Consider the following 23928-nt stretch of genomic DNA (forward strand, 5'->3'; position numbering starts at 1 on the left):
TGGCTGATTGCGTTGTGTAACAAAAACTCTCTTCTTTTAATATATTGACGTGCAATTTTTTTACGCGTTTGCGACTCTTTTCTTCTTCTAATATATTGGTGTGTAATTTTTTTGCGCGTTCGGGAAAAAAGTTCGAATGATTTTGTTGACGCAGTGGCCTCATTAAAATTCGTTCTTTGCTATGCCTAAACCGTGCGTCATGCATAGATAGATCATATATAAAGACCCTATAATAATATTACGTAATCAATGATGAAATTAATTAATTCCCAAACATGTACATCTATACATATAACCGGCCGGCGGTGGCGGTGGCGGCGGCGGCGGCGGCGGCTGCCGGCCGTGCAGCGGCAGCAGCAGCAGCACCGGCGTGGTGGTGGTGGTCGGCGAGGACGGCCTCGAGGATGTGCACGACCCTGCCCATGGTGGGCCTGACCTTGGGGTTCTGGCTGAGGCAGTCGTAGGCGAGGCGCGCCACCCGCTCGACGGCGGCGTCGACGCCGCCGCCGCCGTCCTCCGGCGGCGCCGGCAGCGCCATCCGGCGGTCGACGATCCTCTCCAGCTTCTTGGGCCGGATGAGGATGGGGCGGGCCCAGTCGACGAGGTTGCACCTGCTGCAGCCGGCGGCCGGCGGCTCGAGCGCGCGGCGGCCGACGAGCATCTCGAGCAGGACGACGCCGAAGCCGTAGACGTCGCTCATGGCGGTGAGGTGGCCCGTGGCGACGTACTCCGGCGCCGCGTAGCCGTACGTCCCCATCACCCTCGTCGACACGTGCGTCTTCCCTCCCCGCGGCCCCTCCTTCGCCAGCCCGAAATCCGACAGCTTCGCCTTCATATCCTATTACACCCCCCCCAAATTGTTAAGCTAAATTAACATTTGAAAATTCACATTGTTCAACCTCTGAATTTATAGAAATACTACAAAATGGAAAATGGTATTATCGTTTTAACAGAATAGCTGACCATCAACATAGTACCTAGTATCTACAAGGTATACAAGGTATTCATATCTAGTACCCGATACTTACGGTGATACCTATCTACGATACCCTACTGATGTCATTCAGATTATACTTCATTTCGACTTTAGTCAAAGTCAAACTGTTTCAAGTTTGATTAAGCTTAAAAAACTAATATTTTTAACCTAAAATAAATATATTATAAAAACATATTTAATTATAGATTTAATAAAACTAATTTGGTGTTGTAAATATTATTATGTTTGTCTATAAACTTAATCAAACTTAAAATAGTTTGATTTTAACTAAAATCAAAACAACTTATAATTTCAAACGGATGGAGTATTTTGTTGCAATGGTATAGCGTTATGTAGTAACCCTCATGAATTTGGATTTGAGTAAGATAATTACTAACTGTGTCAAGCAAGATGTTGGAGGTCTTGAAGTCGCGGTAGATGATCGGCCGGTCGCCGCCGTGGAGGAAGGCGAGGCCCCTCGCCACGTCCAAGGCGATCTTCATCCGGGTCGTCCATGAGAGGTTGCATGAACCTGGCCGGGATCGTTAACCAGTTTCAACCTTTGCATTGCATCCATATATATGCTCTTGATCATAGTGATTAGCAACATCCTTAGCAAAAGAAATTAACGGCGAGAAATTAAATTAAGCTCACGTCGGAAGAGGTGGTTCTCGAGGCTGCCATTTGCCATGTACTCGTAGACCAGCAGCCGGTGATCGTCCTCGCAGCAGTAGCCGATGAGCTCCACCAGATTCGGATGGTTGTACTGCCCCAGGTAGCTCACCTCCGTCTTCATTTGATTAATTTCAATTCAATTTGATTAAATTAGTGCAACATTATAGCAAGTACAATAACCACATATCAAGAAGAAAAAGGGAGAGAGAAGAAAACGGGCTACAGATTTATAGCCAGCTCCAATACGAACTTCAACACGTTTTGTACATATGAGAGGTAGGACCGAATATTAATGTTGTAGTATATTTATGAATGGACTATTAAAATAGCTATAGATGATTAGTAGCTTGCATGAGCACAAGAATGGCGAGATGATGATGTGTGCACACTGACCAGCCATTCCCTGTCGCCCTGGTGGCCGAAGGGGTTGAGCTGCTTGACGGCGACGACGGCGCCATGGATGAGGCCCTTGTAGACGACGCCGAAGCCGCCCTCGCCGACGATCTGGTCGGGGCTGAAGTCGGCGGTGGCGGCCCTGAGCTGGTCGTAGGTGAACAGCTCGAGGTTGGTCCCGTACGCCGGCATGGTCCGGAACTCCTCCACGTCCTTGGGCACGGCCAGCATCACCGCCGCCGTCTCCGACACCGTCTTCCTCAGCCTCGGCAGCGGCGACGGCGACTTGGGCGCAATCGCATCGCCTGCATTCACATACACACGTGGCAATAATCAAACAAACGACCCGAGGCGCCTATAAATCGGGCGTTCGATCTTTTTTAAATAAATCGGACGGTGTTTCACTAAGTGGATCGAAATTGTTTCACTAAGTAGATCGGAATTGTTTCGATCGTTTAAAAAGCTGAAACACAACCAAATCATCTCATGAAACATTTTGCTACAACGTATGAAACAACGGTTTTTGAAGCTGTTTCACTGTATAAAAACAATGTTTTAGAAAATAGCGAAATGATGTTTCAATTCACTGCAACATTTTATCTATATATAGTGAAACAACACGAGTATACTTGCTGAAACACTGTTGGTGGAACAAAAAAAATGAAACAGAACCCCTTAATAGAACGTTTCTGTAATATATGGGTGATTTGTTGTAACGGCACGTGTGATGGGGACGGCCGTAAGCGCGGGCGTCCGATGCATGCGCGCCTGATATGAAGAATTTTCGCAAACCACCGATTCAGATCATCAGAACGCATGCGTGGCGTACCTCCTCGGCGGCGGGATGAGCGCGCCGCCACCGCACGTATGTCGCCGCAGCTAGCAATGAACCACCGGTGCATCTTGAAGATGAGGAAAGCCAGCACGCCGGCCGGTTGATTAGTTTCTCGCACACACGCAGCTAATCAATGGAGGTCGTTGGATATAGCAAGAATGTGACGGCGGTGTCCCTCCTCGCCGGCGGGCGCGGTGGCGGGGGCGGCCAATGAATGGCAGCCTCCGACCACCACGCGCCGGGAGGGAAAGGGAAGGGGTGGGGGGGGGGGAGAGGAGGAGGAGAGAAGCGGTGGGCAAAAGCGCGCGATGGCAAAACACAAGTCATGGAGGGGATGGAGGTTGAGATGGTGTCAAGAGAGGGAGGCGACAGGAGGAATGGTCGGAGTTGGCGTGGTTGGCTCACCTCGCCCCGCGTTGCTAGCCGCGCGCGCATGCATGCATGCAGCCACCCACACTCGCCGTTGTCAGTTTTTTCAGGCCGTTCGATTGCAAGTAGAGACAGACAACTAGGCGGAAAATGCTTCAATCCGGTTGTCCGATCTCTTGAAAAAAATCGAACCTCTTGCTATGACTTTGTTGCATGCAGCCTTTTTGTCAGATCCTCTCTTTATACACATGTTATATATGCTTCCTTACTGAGCAGTATGCATGAAGGAGAGATGACACGAGGTATTTGCATGTACATAATACCCTTTTAGCAAACTTGAAAATGATTTTTCTTCTAGATTACTGTCTTCAACGCAATCATTGCCGCCATGTCATCGTCGTAGGATACCACCTCCGTTGAGCTGTCGTAGCTTATCTCGCCAAAAGTCTACGCCGTCATCACATCGCACGCAAACCATCATGCTGCCCCACCGTCATTGCTGCAGAATCTCAACTCCACCGAGCCACCGAAGCATATCTCACCAGAAAACCGCTACTGACATGTCCGGGCAGCGAAGGCAGTTGAACGTACTAGTTCTGTCCCTTGTTTTTGCTCATGGCGGACGGAGGAGCTTGCATTGGTAGCGAGAGGGCGTGGAGGAGGAAGGGCGAATTAGTTCCGCATCTCCAATATTTGCAACAACTAGGAAAAACTTGAAGCTAGTCTTATAGCCTTTTTCATTTCGGTTATTTGTTTTTCTTTGCATCTTAGTTTTGAGATGTTGAGTATATGCACTCGTATAATTTTGATTGTGTATATCCAATTATGGATATAGATGCCAGATTTCTGTCCATTGTCTAAAAAAAATGTCAAGTTCTGAATGGTGAGACAGCCAGGGAAATTTATTTTTCAGGTTATTCTCGAGTCTTTGACTTCACCACATGTTATTTTTCAGGTTTAAGATGGTGCAGGGTTGACCCCATCGGTTTATAGTTGCAGCCTCGCAGTGAAACTCATTTACGACACTATCTACAGTCCAGGGGGCCATTTACGGCTTCAGGGGATTGCAATTGTAAACAAGATTCCAGAGAAGTTTCAGAGAGGTATTTCCAGTTGTGGGGATCATTTACAATCCCAAGCTCATCGCTATATATCCAAAATAGTTTGTGAACGTTGAGTTGTGGGGAGTAACTAACAAGCATCATTCTGAAAAACCATATATATCAACCAGGATTTAAACTTGAATATAAAACTTGGGGCAACCGTAGTAGATTACCAATTGGTCACCATTGCCAATTTTTTTTAAGAAAAAACACTCACCATTAACACCATGTTTGTGAAAACATACAACCTTATTTAAACAGCAGTAAACGAGGGCGGGCAGGGATCTCAGCATATATGGACGTAGTTCACTGATGACTAAATTTATTTTGAAAGTAGTTCACTCAACTCTGATTTATGAAACGGTAAATATTCAGAACTTGCACGGCAAATATATCTGACGGCCACACCGAACTGACGATATCTGGTACTTCCTCCGTTTCACAATATAAGTCATTCTAGCATTTTCCACATTCATATTAATATTAATGAATCTAGATATATTAACATCAATATGAATATGAGAAATGCTAGAATGACTTAGATTGTGAAACGGAGGGAGTAGTAGTCTCGGACAGGGGGGAAGCTGTGACTAGAAGCTGGCCGGAAATTACAACACTGAAACAGAAGCCTGGTATGGCGTACACACAAGAAGTAAAAAAAGTATGGTTAGTGACGCTGAGGGTGATGATGAATACTGAAACATTTTGCAATGGAGGATAGAGGTGGCACCTGCCTGTGGTGAGTGAAGCGAACGGATCGGCGATTATGGCTTAGCTTCCCCCTTGCACAACAGATCTGGTTGACGAGTGGAAGTGGTGCTGGAACTCTGGAAAATGCACGAGCTTCTTGGTTGCTGGGTTCATGCCGTCATAGAATCCTTGAGGCATTTGAGCCAAATGCACCTCCCGGAGGAAGTTTAGTTCATCAAGCTTCGGCGGCGGGCTGCTGAGTCTTGGACATTTAGCAAAAACAAGCACCTCGAGATTTGCCATGTTCTTGGTGCCAAACGTGCACTCATTGAGCTTTACCATCGCGATGATGGACAGCTTCTTCAGTTTGTGGTAGCCATTGGTACAGGTCAACTTCTCCCCTTCGTAGACGTTGTATAACGAGAGGAGGAGAAGCTAGCTGCTGAAGGCCTTGCAGAAGCTGTAGTGGATCTTTACCTTCTACTGGCAGTTTGCTGTCCCAGAGGTAGAGGTATGTTATGGATGGGGGATTTACAATTATGACACTGCAAACATTAACCTTTGATATAATGACACTGGACCCACATTTCATAGAGATGGGCCCATTTGTCATCCACACGGAGTATCAAAACAGTGAAGCCACCATGTTTGCAGTCCTAATATTGCAATTTTCGCTTTGGTTGTAGACGGTCAAATTTTTGCATATGACCCCCAAGCTTCAGCTTGCGGAGATTCTTGTTGACATTGAGATAACTCAAATTGAACCCCCTCTTCTCACCAGCAGCACATGTTATAGTGAGCGATTGTAGGAGGTCCATCTTGTTGATTGCATCAGGGCGGGGAAGGGGAAGAGCGACCGGCGGCGGGCGGTGGGCGAGGAGAACGCGCACAGGGTGCTCCTGGACGTGGACACGCCTCTGCACGCGGCGGTGGTGAAGGGGGACAAGTGCAAGTCAGTGCTGTGGGACGGGTGCTTCCTAGCGAGGGAGCTGAGGCAGAGCATGGCGGATCCGGGGAGGAGGTGGAGGGTGGTGTGCGAGGTGTGGGTGGAGATGCTGGGCTACGCAGCGGTGCACTGCGGGGGGGGGGGGGGGGGGGGGGGGGGGGGGGGTACCAGCACGCGGAGCGGCTCAAGGACGGCGGCGAGCTCATCACCTTCGTCTGCCTCCTCATGACCCACCTCGGCATGGGGAAGCACTACCGGACCGAGGTTGGGGACGCCTACGCCCACCTCTCGCCCTACAGCGCCGCAGCCTAGCGCATGCGCATATAACCTACACCTATTACTTCCTCTGTTTCATATTATAAGACTTTCTAGTATTACTCACATTTATATACAAGTTAATAAATCTAGACATATATATATATATATATATATATATATATATATATGTGTGTGTGTGTGTGTGTTTAGATTCATTAACATATATATGAATATGTGCAATGCTAGAAAGTCTTCTAATATAAAATGGATGGAGTATTTGACTCTTTGTATTCTAATAAACATTTAATTTATCTCTCCATTTAAATCTTGAATGCATAAAGATATCAATAGGAACAACTTATTTAGAAAAATTCAAATATGAAATATGTCTAACTTTTGTGGATGGAGAGAGTAACTACACTCTAGCTAACATATTGCTTGTACTACCTCGATTGGTGAACAGGGTTTGATAATCCGTGATTGTTAGCTCAAGAACAAACGTTCAGAAAGAAATAACGAATAGTCGTAGGCAGAATGAATGGACGGAAGTGGGTTCTAAATTATCGAGAGGATATTCCCTCATTTTTTACATTTTATCCTAAAGGTTTATGAAAGAAATTGAAAAAACAACAACTAGATATATTAATATGTGATAGATCATTCCACAAACATACAAATTAAAATTCAATTTCTACAAATTATAAAAAAAGATAAATTTAACTATGACTAGTTAATGTATATTATTAGTCAAATTTGGTTTTTTTTTTTTTTTTGCAACTTGCATAAGTTAAATTTAATCATGTATGTTTATAAAGTGATTTATCACATATTAATCTATCTTGTTGATTTTTTTAGCTTTTTTATAATCATTTAGATGACAATGCAAACAACATGGTTATCCCCTCGAGAATTTACAATAGTTTCCTAAATGAACAACACACGAATCGATCTCAGCTCATTCCCCAGACGAGTAGTAGATATGTCAGATTTTGTGGAACAAAACAAGTCATTTCATGATCATGAACAGTTCTCATCCAATGGCAAATATTCCTGGTGGTTTGGTTTCAAAAATAGAAATAATAAATCCTGGGGTTGCAGGACAATTCGCCCCCAAATTATTCAGAACTCTGCCAGTCATCGGCTAACATCGTGCAGAGTCCATCACTGACAGGGTAAGATCATTGAACGGAGTAACCAGTCATCCACCCGAATCACTGCAGATGGCCATAGCCGGAGCTGCTGCCATTGCCGGGATGCATGAACGCCTGAGCCTGCGAGGCATGATCGAGCGGGGGCGGGTCGTCGCCGTCTTGCCAGAATCCTCCTCCGGTGGACGGGTGCAGAGCATGCATCACACTGACAGGGTTCGTCGCAGCGGTGACGGTGGTGGCGGCAACGGCGAGGGGCGGCATCACTCCACCGGGATGCACCTGGGAGCCGGCCTGAACGTCGGCCGGGCCCCAGGAATCGCTTGACAGAAGAGAGAGAGCACGCCGAAGATCCGGGGCTCCATTCGAGTTGGAGGACACGACGGCACAGGCTGGATCCACACCTGAAAATCATCACAAATCATATGCATCATCAGAATCAGGGTTTACATTACCGGTTGACTGCTAAATTTCGAGCCCCATCGGCCATCGGTATCACGGTTTTCGATAAATTTCGACTGAATTTCGACCAAATCTACTGTTTAACCTTCGAAATTCCAATCAAAACTTAATTCCGAGCCATGTCGAAACATCGAAATTTCGCGGAATTCGACCGGTTTTCGTCGGAATTGTGAACCATTCAGAATATCAGGTATGCATATATATGATCCTGCAACTTGGAGAGAATTTAGAATTATACTGCCCAACAGATTAAAAGGAACACTTTTTTGGGGGCTCTGAATTTATCATCTTCAGTTCTGTTCTCAACTCTGTACTCGTGTTTGTTTCTGTCTTTCTCGCAAAAGCCGGGTTAATGAAGATCTATTGTCTAAAAATCGCATATCATCTTTAGTTTCTTGTGCCTGGTGTTTTGTATGATCCTGCAACTGGAGATGATTTAGACTGCTCAACAGAAAGAAAAGGAATACTTTTTTGGGGGTCTGAATTGAAGGCCTGTATCTATTGAGATGACTCACACTCCTTGCAAGTTGCAACACTAAGCTGGCATATCCAATAAGTATTTGTTGGTCCCAGGTTAGTACTAGGCACAGATGGGTACTGGACTACCAGCCAAAAGTTCTGGTGAATGTCATTATCAGGGGCAGTGATGGGGCCATAAACCTAGTAAATGGGACCTAGTCGTTTCTTGTCGATCTCTCGCGTGAAACACATTTCTTGCTTTTTGGGATGGTGAAAGGCTCCCAGGCTCCACCCAGAGAAAAAAATGGAGCAGTTCAGATTGGAAGATCAACATACCAAGTCAGGAAGTCCATAAAGCTTGTAACAGATAATTGGTGGATCTAGCCTCTCTGTTTTTCTTTTTTTTTTTTTGAGAAACAATTTGTGGTTCTAACTTGTCCATAAAGCAAGCTGATGCAAATGGATAAAATGAGTAATCAGTAGTTACTGGAAAAAAAGGGAGCAAAATGATGTGTTCTTATGACTAAGTAGCTTGTTTAATCCAAACTCCAAGTCAGGAATGCTGACTGTTTAGCAACAAAGACTTTTCAGAAGATTGTAGCCGTATGAAAAGGAATTATGGAGAATAAAATGCTGACTCGGCGTTGTCGAATAGCAGAGAGGTGAACAGTACAGATAACAATCAAACAAAAGGTCAAATCAGTCGGACCTATTTACTGATAAGAAATTGAATTGCTAAAATAGGTAGTCCCATTTAGATCATTAAATAAAAACACATGGTTAAAAACTTAAAATTGAAGATGCTGCAACAGCTGCTTGTCTTTTCTTTAAAGTTCAGTGATGAATTGAGAGATGTTAATGTACCTTGGTTGAGGACCTTCGTGGTGTTTCCCTTGAATGGTATGAGCCCATCAAAATCATGATGATGCACTGTATGCGACACAACATTGCCTGGCATCTGCAGGGTAGAGAAATTCAGATCCTCAAGGCCTATAGTTTTCATTGGCTTCATCCAGGGGAGTTTTGCTTCTGTAAATTTGAAGCCTCCCAGGTTGTCATATGAAGAAATTGCATTGCTTCTCACTTGGCCAAAAGGAGATTGGCCAAAGTAAATATCTGTCTGCTGCCTTGCATCTGCAATGCAAAATCGCAAACACTGTCACCATGAAAGATTTGTGTAGGACTTGGTAAAAACGCGTCAAGTGGAAAACTACATCATGAAAATACACAAGCTACCATATATGATTACTATGCATTATTATATAACAATATAATAGTAACTGTCAAGACTCAAGAGGATGGGTTAAGCTCCCTTCTAAAAAGAAGTGTGCCACCAGGTAACACCCACCCGTCGTGCGTATGCAGAAAACTGGATATGTTACATGTTAAGATGCTTACGGTATCATCCTACTATTTCAGCAGTATTGATTGGGTTAAAGGAATAGCTTTCAGTCATCAAAACAAAACAGGGCATCTAACAATGTGATGCATCTAAGGGGTCAGTACTACCGTAAAACATTGTGGCGAGCCTTGATGAACCAAATGAAATTGCCTCTTGTTGCGGTTTCCTTCTTCGTGCATTGTGATCAGATAGACGCCTGCGGCAGCTTTTCTTTTTCTGGTCAAATTCAGCTAAACCATGAAACCTGCAAAACAATAGAGGTACATAAGACAGCAAACTGGTAAGATCAATAACCTGGAACCATGCATTGTACTTTAATGCAAACAAACTAGTGCTACTTCTTTGACTTTATTTATACTGGTATATGCTTTATGCAATACAAATAGAGACAATTTTCTTCATTGTTCTTGTGTATATTGATTTAAAGAGGGTAATGCATATAAAAGAAGTCTTGAAAGCATGCAAAATGAAATAAGGTTATGCTCTCACCGACTACACTGTTGGCAAAAACGGCGCTCCAGACCAGAAACAATAACCTTTGGAGCCTTAGAATGAGCTTCGCAAACTTTGTGCTTGCGATGGTATTCTCTTGCGGAGGACAGATCGACTTTGCAGCCTTCAACTTGGCAGTATGAGCTTTGTGTGCTCTGCTGAGACACCTTCATCTTCTTGACCACAGTGGATGGACAAGTCACTCCTGAAGCTGTAGAGGAACCTTTGACATTCTGCCCTCCACAAACATTTTCAAAGTAAGTCCTCTTCCCTAACTTGAGTCCAATTACCGGCTCACCATGGCTAACTGCCACAGCTGGAGAAGTGCCTGAGTCTTCAACTCTACCGGCCTCGCCATCCTTGCACATGTTCTTGCCATGCCCTTTGACAGAAGCAAACCTGAACTCTAAGCTGCTCCCCAGCTTGGATGAGGAATCGAACGACGCTGAGAAGGAGCTCTTCGATGAACCATTGGCTAGCTCCGAGCTAGAAGTGAACGTGCCACCGGATGAATTGGTGGATCCATGATTTGCGGCCGCAACAACTACGCCTCTTGGTTCAGGGTGAGGTATGCTCTTGGGATTTTCCATTGTATTCGGACCGAAAGGCGCTGGATTTTCCCAGTCCCAAAACACAGGGCTCTTCTGATTCCAGTTCATCCCAAAAGAAGCCATGGCTGAATTAAGGATCTCAACTGCTGCTGCTCACACTTGTATATATTGCAAATCTGATAGGATTTCAAGAAACAAAGAAGGAACAGAAAGAACGCACGTCAAAACAAATTGCAGAACTTGGATGAGAAAGGCAACAAACATATCTCGGGTACCAAAATCATTTTGTCTTTCAGATAAAAAGACAAGTACAACATACCATCCAAAATGAATTATACGCGCCTTATTGTGGGGATCATAGCAAGAGAAGAAAGGCGAAAACGATCAATTACCTCAACTTTCCTTTCTCCCAGAAAAGAAACACAGTGGATCCTTCCTCTCCCTGCAAATCTTGCTCTCAATCAGCATGACCATGCATAGCACAACCTTGAGCATAAATCAAACCGATCCGAGGAGGTGATGAATAACAAGTAGCAGCGATGAAAGTTGAAACCAATTGGCTGGCAGAACTAAAGCAACAGAGACTCCATTGTTGTTCTTGGCTGAGTTCTCACTCACCTCGACTTGAGAGAGATCCTATCCCACTTGTTTCCCCGACCTAAAAGACGACAGCATCAACCCCATCAAGGCTGGCCCCCATTCATCACCACAACCACCCGCTATTTAAACCCTTTCCAATCTATCACCACAACAACTACCCCAAGTCAATCAGAGCTGCATTATTTGCTCCTTGTTACCGCACATGAACCAGTTGCTTGTTGGGGAGCATAAATAAACCAAACCATATATGAAATAAAAAGCAAAGAAACTATTTTGAAGGAAGTAAAAGAAAGAACAATAATACTTGATGTGAAACCAAGAATCTCACCTCCTTTAGCTGAGAGAGAATCGTTATCCCCGTTGTATTCTACCTGGATGAAAACAATAGCCATAAGTTTTGTGGCAAAAGAAGATAGGAGAAAGAAAAGAAAAAACACAAGAAAAAGCAAAAGCACCAAGATAAAGAGAACATGACTCACAAAGATCCAACACACACAAGATGGCAACCTTTCCCTCCTAACTAGTATCTCCCAAAACCCCACATGTGAGCCTGAGAGCCTGAGACTGAACAGTAACAAGAGGAGGAGGCAGCAACAAGAGGAGAGTGAGGCCCAGTGGATGGCTGCCTCCTCCTACAGCAACCAACAAAAGCACATGCCCTTCCCTGACACTCCAATAATCTCAGAACAAACACCAACTGGTAGTGTAGTGAGGGGGTGTTCCTCTCTCAAAAAACATAAGCGGGGCTAAAGTTTAGCCCCTCTCTCCCAGACACCCCGAGGGACTTATGTTTTTTGAGAGAGCCCCTCTCTCCCAAACACCCCGAGGGACTTATGTTTTTTTAGCCCCTCTCTCCCAAACACTCCTGAGTAGTGACTATACCAGTTTACTTCTACTTCTACTACTACTATGGCCTCAACTACTCCACTCCTCAAAAGCAGCAGCAGCAGCAACCCTAAGAAAGAAGAACAACTCCTTTTTGTGGTGGAAATCACATTGTAGCCCACCCCTCACCCCCTGCCTAAAGATGATTGAATGATGTGGAGAATCACTCCTCCACAAACAATGCCATGCCATAAAAAGATTCTGGTTCTTGCAAAGAAAAGATAGGGATAATTTCAGACCTGGTTTTGCTGCCTGGAGCTATGCCATGGTGCTGCTTTTCTGCTATAATAATCTCTTTCTTCTTCCCAGAGTACCAAGTAGTACCAAACTACCAACTAACAGCAACACCAGAGAGAGAGAGAGAGTTTGATCTATCTGGTGTTCTTCGCAGCAGCAGTGGTGCTTTGCTTGATTTGATCATTGGTGCCATTGGGGTGTGTGTGTGGTTGTGTTTGTATAAGGGCACCCACAATGGTTATCTATAGGCTCTCTATAAGAGATCCATGTCAGCATATTTTCCTACTTGGAAGAGATTAAATGAAGAGAGAGAGTAAAGCTATCTACTAACCTGGAGATAGTCTATAGAGAAAAACGAGTCAATGCATTAGAGAGCTATAGATACCCATGTAAACATACTATTGAAGTGGTTTACTATTAATCTAGTCTATTGCTGAGATGTACATGTTTTATAGATAGCACCTTACTTTACCATTGCGGGTGCTATGAGGGTTGGATTGGAAAGTGTGGGTAGGGAGAGGACAAAAGCAGCTACAGTTTTCATCAGTGTGCTCAACAGTAGAATCATGTGCCTGGTTGAGATGAATCAATCTAATCTCTTGCCCCCATCCAACAACAGCTGCAGCCTTTGCATTGCAATGCACACTCTTTTCCCTGGTCAGATCCTCTACAGGGTTTTCACTGTTGCATGTCGCCTCTGAAACCCCCAAATGGAGCAATCAAAAGATTAAATTGGGGCGGTGAGTTGTACTGTCAGTTGAATGGTTTAGCATGCTGGCGAAGAGAGTATCTTTAAAGAAAAATCTCTAGCAACGAGTACTACATGTTGGCAGTATTACTACTAGCACTAGCTGTACTTTTTTCCTGCAAAAAAAATCTCTGGCCTTTCCATTTCCTACAACAAGCCTGTGATGAGGGAGAGGACCAATGACTAGGAGTTGAGGACAAAGTTTGTCCTAGATGCACATTGAAAAAAGAAACCAAACCAAGTACCGATGCCTTTTGCTTATTCTGAACCCCTCTGAAACCACAGCTACAGAATAAACATGAACTTGGACCTTCATCAAAAAGATGAGTTCTTTACATTGTCCAGCTATTTCTATCTCAGTACTGATATCATAAATTATCAGTACTAATACCATTAATAGCTCAAGGTATCTCTTCAAATTATATCTGAAAAAATGAAAAAAAAAGAAGAGTATTTATATCCAACGACAAGGAGGCACCATCTGTGGTGTCCTGACCAACCAACAGTTGATGGCCTCATTGAACAGAACACTCCTACTTTTCATTGCCTCTAATCCGGATACTTTCAGCCCTGTCTGAAACAGATTTTTGTCCGGATTATTAAGGCGGATTGTTTGTTTATAAATTAATATTTTGAGGAATAAACTGCACAAACAACTTACAACAATTAGTGTAAATAATGTAGTATTCCCTTCGTCCCAAAATATAATAATCTAGAACTAGATGAGATATTTCCTAGTACTACAAATCTTTACTGGCATCCTGTACAGATTTATAGTGGTAAGAAATATCTCATCTGATCCTTATATTATGGGATGGATATAGTAGAAGTTTTTTTTTTTGAGAAATCGTATTTTTAGAAAACATGAAGCAAATAACCCATGAGAAAAAATCTGGACAAAAACTGAAAAGAACATATCCTGATGATAAACTACCACTAATCAAGAGACAGTTCATGCTTAGGGTTAGGGAGTATAAAGTGTAGGCCAAGACAAGCAAGAACACAACAAAAGAAGAGGACTGATTGTGCCAAGAGCAGAGAGAGAGAGAGGTAGGAGGAGGAGCACGAGGAACGAGGAGAGGATAGAACCCCGACCTAATCCAAACAAAACAGGACGACGCGAGATCTGATGAAAAGTCTCCCGACCACAAGCCAATCAACGCAACCAAGAACAGAAGCATAATTGCCCCCAAGCTACTAGAGCCCAGCAAGAACCCTACTTGGATCGAAGCCAATCACTACTGGAGTAGTAGATCTGCCCGCAAGCAGCCAGCGGTTGGCCATGGCGATACGCTATCCGAGACGAAGAAGACGAGACGAGACGACGACACGAGGTAGTACAAAATGTATACAGTGGCGAAGCAGAGCAAATTGCATCGTCGCCGTGAGGCGCGATGAGTCCATGACTCGATGAGGAAATTGCGGGAGATTTGCTGGATTCGCCATGGTAAGCGAGCACGTGAAGGTGAAGCCCCCTCCGCTTCCCGCCAATCCCCCCGGGGGGGGGGCGGGGTGAGGGAACGGGGAGACCATCAGACTCGTCTTTGCTTATGCTTATTCGATAAAATTTGAATTTTTAAAATTATATGTAGAGTTATTTTTGTGGTTTTTTAATTATAATTTATTTTTTAGCCTATACTTTTATATCATTAGCAATATGTATATAAAAGTTTTATTCACAAGTTATTTTTCATTTGTAAATATTCGGTTCGCTTTTTTCTTCAGTATGTGAAACGATGGGGCTGCAAGAAACCAGGTTGGTTTGTTGCAGGGTTTCATATTTTTCTGTTCCAGGATTGCGTGAACGATTTTATATAATTTATAAATGCTTTTAGAGGATTTTAAATTTTAACCAACAATTTCACTAGGCAGGCTCCAATCTCAGCCCGTAGATATGGATGGGCTGCGATTTTGTTCGGGCCAAACAAGGCCACCATGACAATTAAGAAAGTTGAGTAGAAGATAAGTTGTAGTTTATATTTCTCTTCAATTTCTTATATCTTTTAAGATTATTAAGGAAAATAAGGAGTATACCAATGTAGCCTTTTGTTCCAATTATGAAGTTTGGTCAAGCCAGCCAGCCGGAAGCATTGCACCATTGCCTTTTTTTTAACCTTGGATTGAAAACAATTTGGGGCATTTTCGCAAAAACTGAACTAGTTTTATGTAAAATTTATGTGTTCCAAAATAACCCAATCTCATTCCAATTGACACACTGATTTGTTTGTGTTAATTTTTACGATTTTGTTTACTGATGTATAACATCATAAGTGAGTATTTCAACAAAATTAAGTTATTTCTGATATTACTACCTAACTATAATTTCATAGTCAGGTTTAAGTTTTAAACTTCATATAAATAGAGAGGTATATGTATATAAGCGTCTGCTTTTATATTGTACTATATTTCACAAGAAAAATAATTTCATCTATCGAAAAAAAAATCCCTTGAACATATATATTTGCTTAAGAGACTAAAGCTCAAGAGCCGATTGGACAAGGTCAAAATTGAAAAAAAAAAAAACCAGCAGTCAAAATTGAAAAAAAAAAGAAGAGAAAATAACACTAGTAATCCTAGAAGGTGACGGTGTCGAGCATCATGCCGAGCGTCTGCACGACGTTGGCGGACATGGCCTCCATGGCCTTCTCCTCCAGCCTCCCCTTGGCGTCCACCTTGCCCGCCCTCGCCACGGCGAGCCTCTCCGGCGGCGTCTCGTCCTCCTCCCTCACCTGCGCCTCGTAGCCCACGGCGAGGTCCCGCATCCCGCGCACCGCCGCCTCGTTCCCGGCGTCGTGCGCGCCGAACCGCCGCAGCGCGAACCCGCCGGACCACCCGCCCCGGCTCAGGCACGCCAGCATCCGCTCCTCCCCCTCCTTCATCCGGTAGTTGATGGCGAGCGAGTAGTAGTGCCGCCCGAGGCCGTGGACGAGCGCCACCGCCGACGGCCGCGCGACGGCGCCGGCGTTCGACGTGGTCTGCCGCCCCTCCGCGGCGCCGCCGCCCAGCACCATCGCCATGTGGTCGACGAGGCGGAACGCGTCCATGACCACCTTCCCCTTGACGCTCTGCACCGGGTCGATCACCACGGCGACGGCGCGCGGGTGCAGCTGCTCGAAGCTCTGCTGCGTGGCCATGTCGGTGCCGGAGAGCCAGCAGCCGAAGCCGGGGTGGGAGTGGTACCACCCCACCACCATCTCCGGCCGCCCCGTCTGCCGGAGCATCTCCAGCATCTCGCTCTGGAACGCGTGGTCCACCGCCTCCACGCTCACGCCGGTGCCGCTCTGCGGCATGGCGAACACGTCGGCGACCGTCACCGTGTACTCGTCGACGAACTCGCCCAGCATCAGCCCCATCACCTCCATCGGCACGCCGGCTCGCCCGTGCTTGAGCATCTTGAGGAGGGCGAGGGGGGACACGTTGATCTGCTCCGACGTGTCCGGCTGCGGCTTGTCGCCGCCCGGCGCCGCCGCCCTGTCGCCGCCGACGGCGGCCATCATCGCGCTCAGCATGTTGGCGTCCATCGGTTTTCGTTGCAGATTTCTTCACCACGATTCGATCGATCAACGATAAATTGCACGATAGCTCGTGATATAAAAAGATGAGGAGATTTAGTGTGAGTCCGATTCGAAAACGAAAAGGATTTCACTTCAGAGTTCAGAGTTGTTCGGATCGATCCACAAAAGGTGTTCGTTAACAGTTTTGTTATATATATTTTTTGACAAATTTTATCGGATGTAATTACAGTAAAAAATTGTAATATAATTATACTATAAATTACATGTAACTTTCACATAATTTTAAACCGTTAAATTTGTTTTAAAATTTATACAAGTGAGAAAGTAAAAAGGTCACAGCACGCATGTATGAGAGGATTCGTTCCCATGACCTTCATTTCTTCAAAAAAACATATCACGAAGAAATTACATACAAATTATATTGTATTGTATTTAGAGTTATAATAAAATTACATCATGATTATATTGTAACCATATCTGTTAGATTTTTGTAGTAACAAATTTTATTGACAAAAGTATAGGTGATTCCAATGGGAATACTAAGAGCAGGTACAATAGCAGGCTATTAGCCAGCTGTAAACATATTTTAATGAGATAAAAGATAAGAGAGAAGAACAGCGGGCTACATATCTATAGCCAGCTGCAGCGCAGACTTCAAGACGCAATGTGTGCATGACAGGTGGGACCATATATTAATAGTATAGTAAGCATCAAGACACAATGCGTGCATGACATGTGGGACCATATATTAATAGTATAGTAAGCAATTGTTGTATGAATTGGCTATTAGATTGATTATAGATGAATTGGAGATAGTAGCTATTAAACTTGCTCTAAAAGGTGTTACTAGTTGATTAACACGAAACCTAATGCTAATCTACAGTACTATCTAATCACCACGTGGTTAGCTTCGATTAATGTGCACGTGCGTGGGGGAAGTTTCCCGAAGAGTCTGGAGACGAGTGCCAAAAAAAGAAAAGGAATTGAACGAGTCAAAAGAGGTATTTTTTTTTAATTATTTTTGCCGGGTCTCGCCGCGAAGACGCCATCGGAGGCAGGCAGCCCGGTCCAGCCCACCAAGCAGGTGAGGGGCGGAGATGGAGGAGGCGGCGGCGGCGGCGGCGGCGGAGAAGGCGGCGTCGTACAGGTACTGGGTGCGGGAGGCCACGGGCGACGCCGCGCCGCTTCCCGCGCCACGCAAGATCGACGCCGCCGACCTCGCCGCCAAGCCCGCGCCCACCACCCTCGGCTCCGTCTGGAACAAGGTCCCGCCTCGTCTTGCTCTTGCACTGCATCCTGGAAATAAGGGGGAGAAAAAGAAGTCGTTGCTTTGATTGATTACTGTGGTATCGGGGAATCTGGAATTTGATTGATTTACCGTGTCCCTGAAAGTGGAATGGTTCGGTTTTGTTGTAGTTTTGCATCTGAAATCTGAAATGGAAGTTGTACTTACGGTTTTGTTGTAGTTTTGCATCTGAAATTTGAAAAAGAAACGTGTAGTTGCAAGGAGCCAAGGAGGGTGACATCTTTCACGCTGGGGAGCTAGTTCCTATGCTCATATCGAGCAATCTATGTCATGGGCAACTTAAGGGATTTTCAACCTGGAAGCATGCTTGCCAAGAAGCTGAATCACTAGAACGTGGCATCAGAATAGTTCAAATGCAACAACACCTCACAAACATGTTACATGTTTGAGTCATGTTGCCTTTAGCCCTTTGATGCAACATTTCTTCGACGAAGCGGTTTCTTGACTGTTGGCACCATCTTTCCTAGCCAATTCTTATGCCTGTATCTTAAATGATGTTTGACACCAGACAGGGTATTTTCGTTTAAAAAAAGAGACACCAAACAGGGTATAGTGTATCATCAGCTAGTATTTCTTTCTTTGGTATTGCTATGGAATGTTCACTATCACCATTTGTTTAGACTATGATACTAATACATACTGTGCAACAATCAACAAGATAAGTTCACAATGGTAAAATGAGAGCACAGGGTAGAGATTAGCTTTTTTTAAATCATAAAACCTGTTAGCTCTGTGACTATATATCTAACCAATTTCCCGTGTTTTCTGTGCTTCTTGTAGGCTGGAACCTGGGAGGAAAAGAACCTCAATTCATGGGCCAACGGTAGGATAAAGGTGCTGTAGTTCAGCAATCAATTGCTTGAAATCCAAATGCCTTAACTGTAATGCTTATATTGTTACACGTTTCATCTGAGTGATCTTAGATAATTTTAAACTACAGGATTTGCTGGGCTCATTAGACCCTTTGGAATTTTCTACTGGGAAAGCATCTGTTTACGAAGTATCCAAGTGTACAGGCGATGTGAGTTGTGTATTTCACAGAGCCATTTGATAGTTTTCATCACAAGTGCTTTGTCGTGGAATAAAGTGCTCTTATTGTTTTACCAGCTTAATGCTGTGTGGTACTTAACCTGAAAACATTACTTCTTCTAATGAATAAAAAACCATTACTTCTGATAGTACCGTAATTCTTTTTTGGGCTTTTAGGGGAACTCTTACATGTTTAGATATCCTTGAACATAATAACATAAAGAGGAATTTTTTATTCATGGCTGTTGGGGCAATTCTTGCCTACCTTGACATCCTTGAACATAACAAGGACACTGTTGAAAGATATCAGAGTTAAGAATCCTTAAGGATATGAAAGACAGGAATATCAAATTTAATAATCCTATATTGATCTTACAGAGACAGAAGAATTTTATATTATCAGTATTCATCCTCGGCGTGTACTTCTCTGCAATCATGAGTTGTGGTCCTGATATTTTTGCTGTGTTAGTTGTTAGTTTGAACATTGAAAAATGGCGTGGACAAACCCATTAAACTAGGAACTGATGAGTAGCAAAGATGTGGCAACTCTCCGTGGGAGCTCTGCAACATGCTAGTAATAAATACTATGTGGGTTCAGCATGAGTTCAGCTTTGTTATCCCTGGGGGAGATCTACAAAGCTTTTCTCTCTGTTCAGTAAAACATTGATTAGGATCTTTCTCAATCCAACTGGGGAATTCAGTAACATGTAGCAGATTTGTTCTCTCGATTTGGTAGTTCCTATATTCAAGAACAAAAATATATAGCTCATGGAGTGCCATGTTCTTGAATGTCTCACTGATAATCCAGCTAGGGAACATTGCTTTCGTTTTCATGCACCCCTTCTGGTTCCAAATCCATTTGTAGCAGAATTTATTTTCATGAACATACTGTTTTCCTTTTATGACGATTTAACATTGTATACTACTATCAATGGAATGTTGTGTTTTGAACACATGTTCGATGTTGTGTCTGAAATCAATGTGTTGGTTACTTTGGCAGGCATTTCTGGTCACTGTCCGTAATAAGAAGAGAGTAGGCTATACTTATGAGTTGGGCTTAAAATTTAAAGGTAAACAACCTTTAGTTCTAGAGTTCACATCTTCACATGATCTATCTCCTGCTGAAAATTGGTACTCATGGGAGTGTTCTTCAGGTGAATGGTTAATTAAGGAAGAAAACAAGAAGGTGAAAGGTTATCTGGACATTCCAGAATTTTCATTTGGTGAACTTGAAGACTTAGAGGTACATTATTGCTTTCCATAATAATATTAGTAGTATTCTTTTTCCTGAGCAACTTCGAATGTGCCCTTTTAAAACGATGAATCTGAAGATGATATCATCTATGGAAATGAACATTTTGCCTATGTTCTTTCAAAGTTCACATGGTACCTTTTGCTTATTCCTTTCAGGTGCAAATAAGTTTTACCGACAACAAGGACCTCTCGTCCGACAACAAGGCGCAAATCAGCAAGGATTTGAAGTTGTTTCTTGCACCGATCCGGGAGAAACTGCGCAAGTTTGAAGAAGAGCTCAAGGATAGATAGCAAAGCTGCAAACTTGGTTGGAAGCATCACGTATCAAAGGATGATGGCTTAATCTATAGCCATTTCACGTATCAAAAGACTGCTTCAGGCGTTTACTACTAAAGTTTGTTCCAATACTTGCTGCAATATGCACCGTGTTTGTTTCATTGCCAATACATTCATACTTGTGCCAGTGTTGAACTTACAAGACCAATTGAACAGAAATTTTCTGAAGCTATATTCCTGCCAGTTCTGTAGTTTGTACTCCACAACTCGAAACAGGTTTTGGCCCAATCGGCTTGTGTATCTGATTCAGTAGCACTGTGGCAGTTCACCAATCAGAACTCAGAAATTCAGAACTGAACAGTTTATTCTCCATATGAAGAAGAGATGCAAAGGTCCAAATACAGCAATGAAAAAAAAAGAAGTATAGCAACATAGTATCGGATTGGACACAATCTGATATTACGAATTTGTGTATAGGCACAAAGGTCTAATCCAGATTTGTAGTACTAGGTTATGTCCAATCTTATACTTGGTTACTATTTTACCATTTGGTTTGATTATTGTACCAGCATCCACTCATCAGGCGTTGTTTGAAACCGACGAAGATAACGATTAAGCATGGGCATGCAATACAAGAAAACCATTAGTGCATGATTAATTGAAGGGGCTATTCACTTTGATGCAAAAAAAAAACCTTACCAAATTTTGGCATTACCAAAATTTTAGCATAGTTGCTAAAATTTTGGCAACTTGCCAAAATTTTGATAGGATTTCTTATATAGTTGCCAAATTTTGGCAGCAAACTAAATGTAGCTATTTTTTTGGCAACTTTACTAAAATTTGGTAAGGTTGAAAATGGCATCAAAGTGAACAGGCCCGAAGTTTTAATTATTTTAAACTTTAAATTCATAGGCAACTTTTATATAAAAAAAACTTTTCATGTGAAATATACCATTTGGTGGTTTGAAAAATGTGTTAATAGAAATCGAGGTAAAATATCTATCTTCATCAGTCTCAAACAGGGAGGTACACTTAACGACAATCAGTGATAAGATACAAAATGGGTACTGCAATAATATGAAAATTATGGAGATTCTTTGGCCTGGAGCAATGCTACAATCTTGCATCACAATGCCCACTGTTCCAAGGACAGTGGGAGGGAGATGCATCCGAATCAGATTAAACAAACAACCAGCAAAAGGAGGCCACTAATCCAGAAGAGAAAAAAAAAACGTCACAAATTGAGAAAAGCATCATCAGACAAGCAAGTGCAAGGGTTATTTAATTGTTCATGTCGTGGTCAGGTAGAGAGAGAGAGAGACAGAGATGAGCTGAAGTGAGGTGAGCTCAGCAGCAATGGCGAGAGGAAGAAATGGTTGGCTCAGAGTGGCCGACTCGTCGCTTTCTCCCTCTCGGTTGAAGCAGATGCAAGTTGATTCTGTTGCACTGTGTGCGACTGTGTCGCTCTCTGTCCATGGCGTCCTGCAGCTCCACTTGCACGTGAAGGAGGACCCATCTCCAAAAGAGAAGGGACCCAGGTAGTTTTACTGAATCACTGCCGATGTACTTCTAACATTCCAGTAAAAGTTTGAATGGGGTGTCTGGGAGAGAGGGACTAATCTCCAAAAAAAAAAAAAACAAGTCACTCTCTCCCAAACAGCCCCTAAGGCCTCCCAAACAGCCCCTAAGGCCGTGTTTAGTTCCTTCAAATTCTCAACTTTCCATCACATTATATCACATCGAAAACTTTCCTATGTACTTAAACTACCAACTTCTTCTTCAAACTACCAACTTTCTCCCAACTTTTCCACCATCTAAACACAACCTAACTTCGTAAAGATAAAGATACAGATTTTTTTTCTTGATTTTCATTAGTACTGTTTTCAAACTGTTAAACGGTGTATTTTATCCGAAAACTTTCTATATAGAAGTTGCTTTAAAACATAAGATATCAATTTTTCAAGTTTGTAATAAATAAAACTTAATTTAATGGTTATCTCGTTTTGCGTGTTTGCTTTTAATTTTCATTTTTAGAAGATTCAAAAGGGACCTTAGTAAAACTACCCCTGTAAGCAGTGGCGGAGTTAGTGCTGTCGTAAAACCCGGGTGACCAACTGAATTTTATACACGCCAACGGCTAACGGTAACGAAGATGGTAACGACGGAGCCCGGGTGGTCGCTCAACCTAGCCGGGAGTTATCTCTGCCTAACTAAGTGTACAGTAATTAGATAACCGTATGTCGTATTGTCGTGTGTGGATATGAGGCAGGCTACTCAAATAGTAGCTGCTACCATATCCACCGTGCACTGAACAAGCGAGGGTGATCGGGCCAGCATTATCGTCGAGCCCGAGCAGCAAAAAACCAGTTGTCGACAATTGTAGTTTGTTAGATTGGCTCCGCCGTCACATCCCGTGGACTCCTCCATTTCTTTTATAATGGAATAACATCCTACCTTTCCTTCAAAGAAGCTATATGCACTTATATATTACATAGTTCACTCATTGAAGAGCAAATAAAATTCAGGAATTGAAATTGCAAAGATTAATAACTCCAACACTTGAGGAGGTGTACAATTTAGGCCCGAACTTAAACTTCCTTTTTTTTCATTAGCACGCTTTTTCTAACTATTAAGAGATGTATTTTTTTTCAAAAAAAGTTTTATATAAAAATTGTTTTAAAAAATAAAATAAATCTATTTTTCAAATTTATAATCATTACTACTTAATTAATTATATGCTGATGAGTTTTCTTATTTTGCGTGCAACTAAGGCCTTGTTTAGTTAAAAAAAATTGCCTAAAAAGTTACATCGAATCTTTGGACACAATGCATTAAGCATTAAATATAGATTAAAAAAATTAATTGTGCAGTTTGCATGAAAATCGCGAGACGAATCTTTTGAGCCTAATTAGTCCATGATTAGCCATAAGTGCTACAGTAATCCACGTGCGCTAATGACGGATTAATTAGGCTTAATACGTTCATCTCGCGGTTTTCAGGCGAGTTATAAAATTAGTTTTTTCGTTCGTGTCCGAAAACCCTTCCGACATCCGATCAAACACCCGATATGACAAAAAATTTCTTTTCGCGAAGTAAACTGAGCTTAGAAATCCTCGAAAGAACGCATGCACCCTCCCATAATCCTACGTGGTTTGGTGGTGGAGTACTCCCTTTGTCCCAAAAAGGACACCGAATTCTTCGGTTTTCGTGTCCAACGTTTGATCGTCCGTCTTATATGAAATTTTTTTATAATTAATATTTTCATTATTGTTGGATGATAAAATAGGAACAATATTTTATGCATGATTTATCTTTTTAA

At 43.0% G+C, this 23928-nt stretch overlaps 4 protein-coding genes across 14 annotated transcripts; 1 reads left to right on the forward strand and 3 right to left on the reverse strand.

Moving 5' to 3' along the window:
* Positions 1-198: 198 nt before the first annotated feature.
* LOC127778051 (probable serine/threonine-protein kinase PBL17) lies at positions 199-3165 on the reverse strand. The gene is made up of 5 exons (XM_052304694.1): positions 2874-3165; positions 2045-2349; positions 1631-1766; positions 1375-1508; positions 199-838 (listed from the first exon to the last, which is right to left on the reverse strand). The coding sequence occupies exons 1-5, from the start codon at positions 2944-2946 to the stop codon at positions 284-286; spliced, it is 1203 nt and encodes a 400-aa protein (XP_052160654.1). The 5' UTR covers positions 2947-3165; the 3' UTR covers positions 199-283.
* Positions 3166-7232: 4067 nt separating this feature from the next.
* Positions 7233-12662, reverse strand: LOC127776765 (squamosa promoter-binding-like protein 12). 11 transcript variants are annotated; one of them, XM_052303306.1, is made up of 8 exons: positions 12484-12662; positions 11688-11730; positions 11378-11417; positions 11152-11245; positions 10206-10935; positions 9824-9960; positions 9179-9448; positions 7233-7797 (listed from the first exon to the last, which is right to left on the reverse strand). In XM_052303306.1, exons 5-8 carry the CDS (start codon positions 10880-10882, stop codon positions 7457-7459), a joined length of 1425 nt encoding a protein of 474 aa, XP_052159266.1. In that variant the 5' UTR covers positions 10883-10935; positions 11152-11245; positions 11378-11417; positions 11688-11730; positions 12484-12662; the 3' UTR covers positions 7233-7456. The 11 variants fall into 11 exon arrangements, with proteins under 11 accessions (XP_052159266.1, XP_052159269.1, XP_052159268.1 ...); XM_052303309.1 differs by lacking the exon at positions 12484-12662 and adding an exon at positions 11839-12154 and having other exon boundaries at positions 11152-11201; XM_052303308.1 differs by lacking the exon at positions 12484-12662 and adding an exon at positions 11839-12154 and having other exon boundaries at positions 11152-11201; positions 11378-11498.
* Positions 12663-15802: 3140 nt separating this feature from the next.
* Positions 15803-16823, reverse strand: LOC127777842 (26S proteasome non-ATPase regulatory subunit 14 homolog). Its single transcript, XM_052304460.1, has one exon. The coding sequence runs from the start codon at positions 16748-16750 to the stop codon at positions 15803-15805; it is 948 nt and encodes a 315-aa protein (XP_052160420.1). The 5' UTR covers positions 16751-16823.
* A 940-nt stretch (positions 16824-17763) lies between these two features.
* LOC127775790 (uncharacterized) lies at positions 17764-20852 on the forward strand. Its single transcript, XM_052302083.1, has 6 exons — positions 17764-18009; positions 18831-18884; positions 18991-19071; positions 20080-20149; positions 20234-20322; positions 20490-20852. The coding sequence occupies exons 1-6, from the start codon at positions 17842-17844 to the stop codon at positions 20622-20624; spliced, it is 597 nt and encodes a 198-aa protein (XP_052158043.1). The 5' UTR covers positions 17764-17841; the 3' UTR covers positions 20625-20852.
* The last annotated feature ends 3076 nt before the right edge of the window (positions 20853-23928 follow it).

This window comes from Oryza glaberrima, chromosome 6 (assembly GCF_000147395.1).
Source record: "Oryza glaberrima chromosome 6, OglaRS2, whole genome shotgun sequence".
In the NCBI taxonomy this organism is placed as follows: Eukaryota; Viridiplantae; Streptophyta; class Magnoliopsida; order Poales; family Poaceae; genus Oryza; species Oryza glaberrima.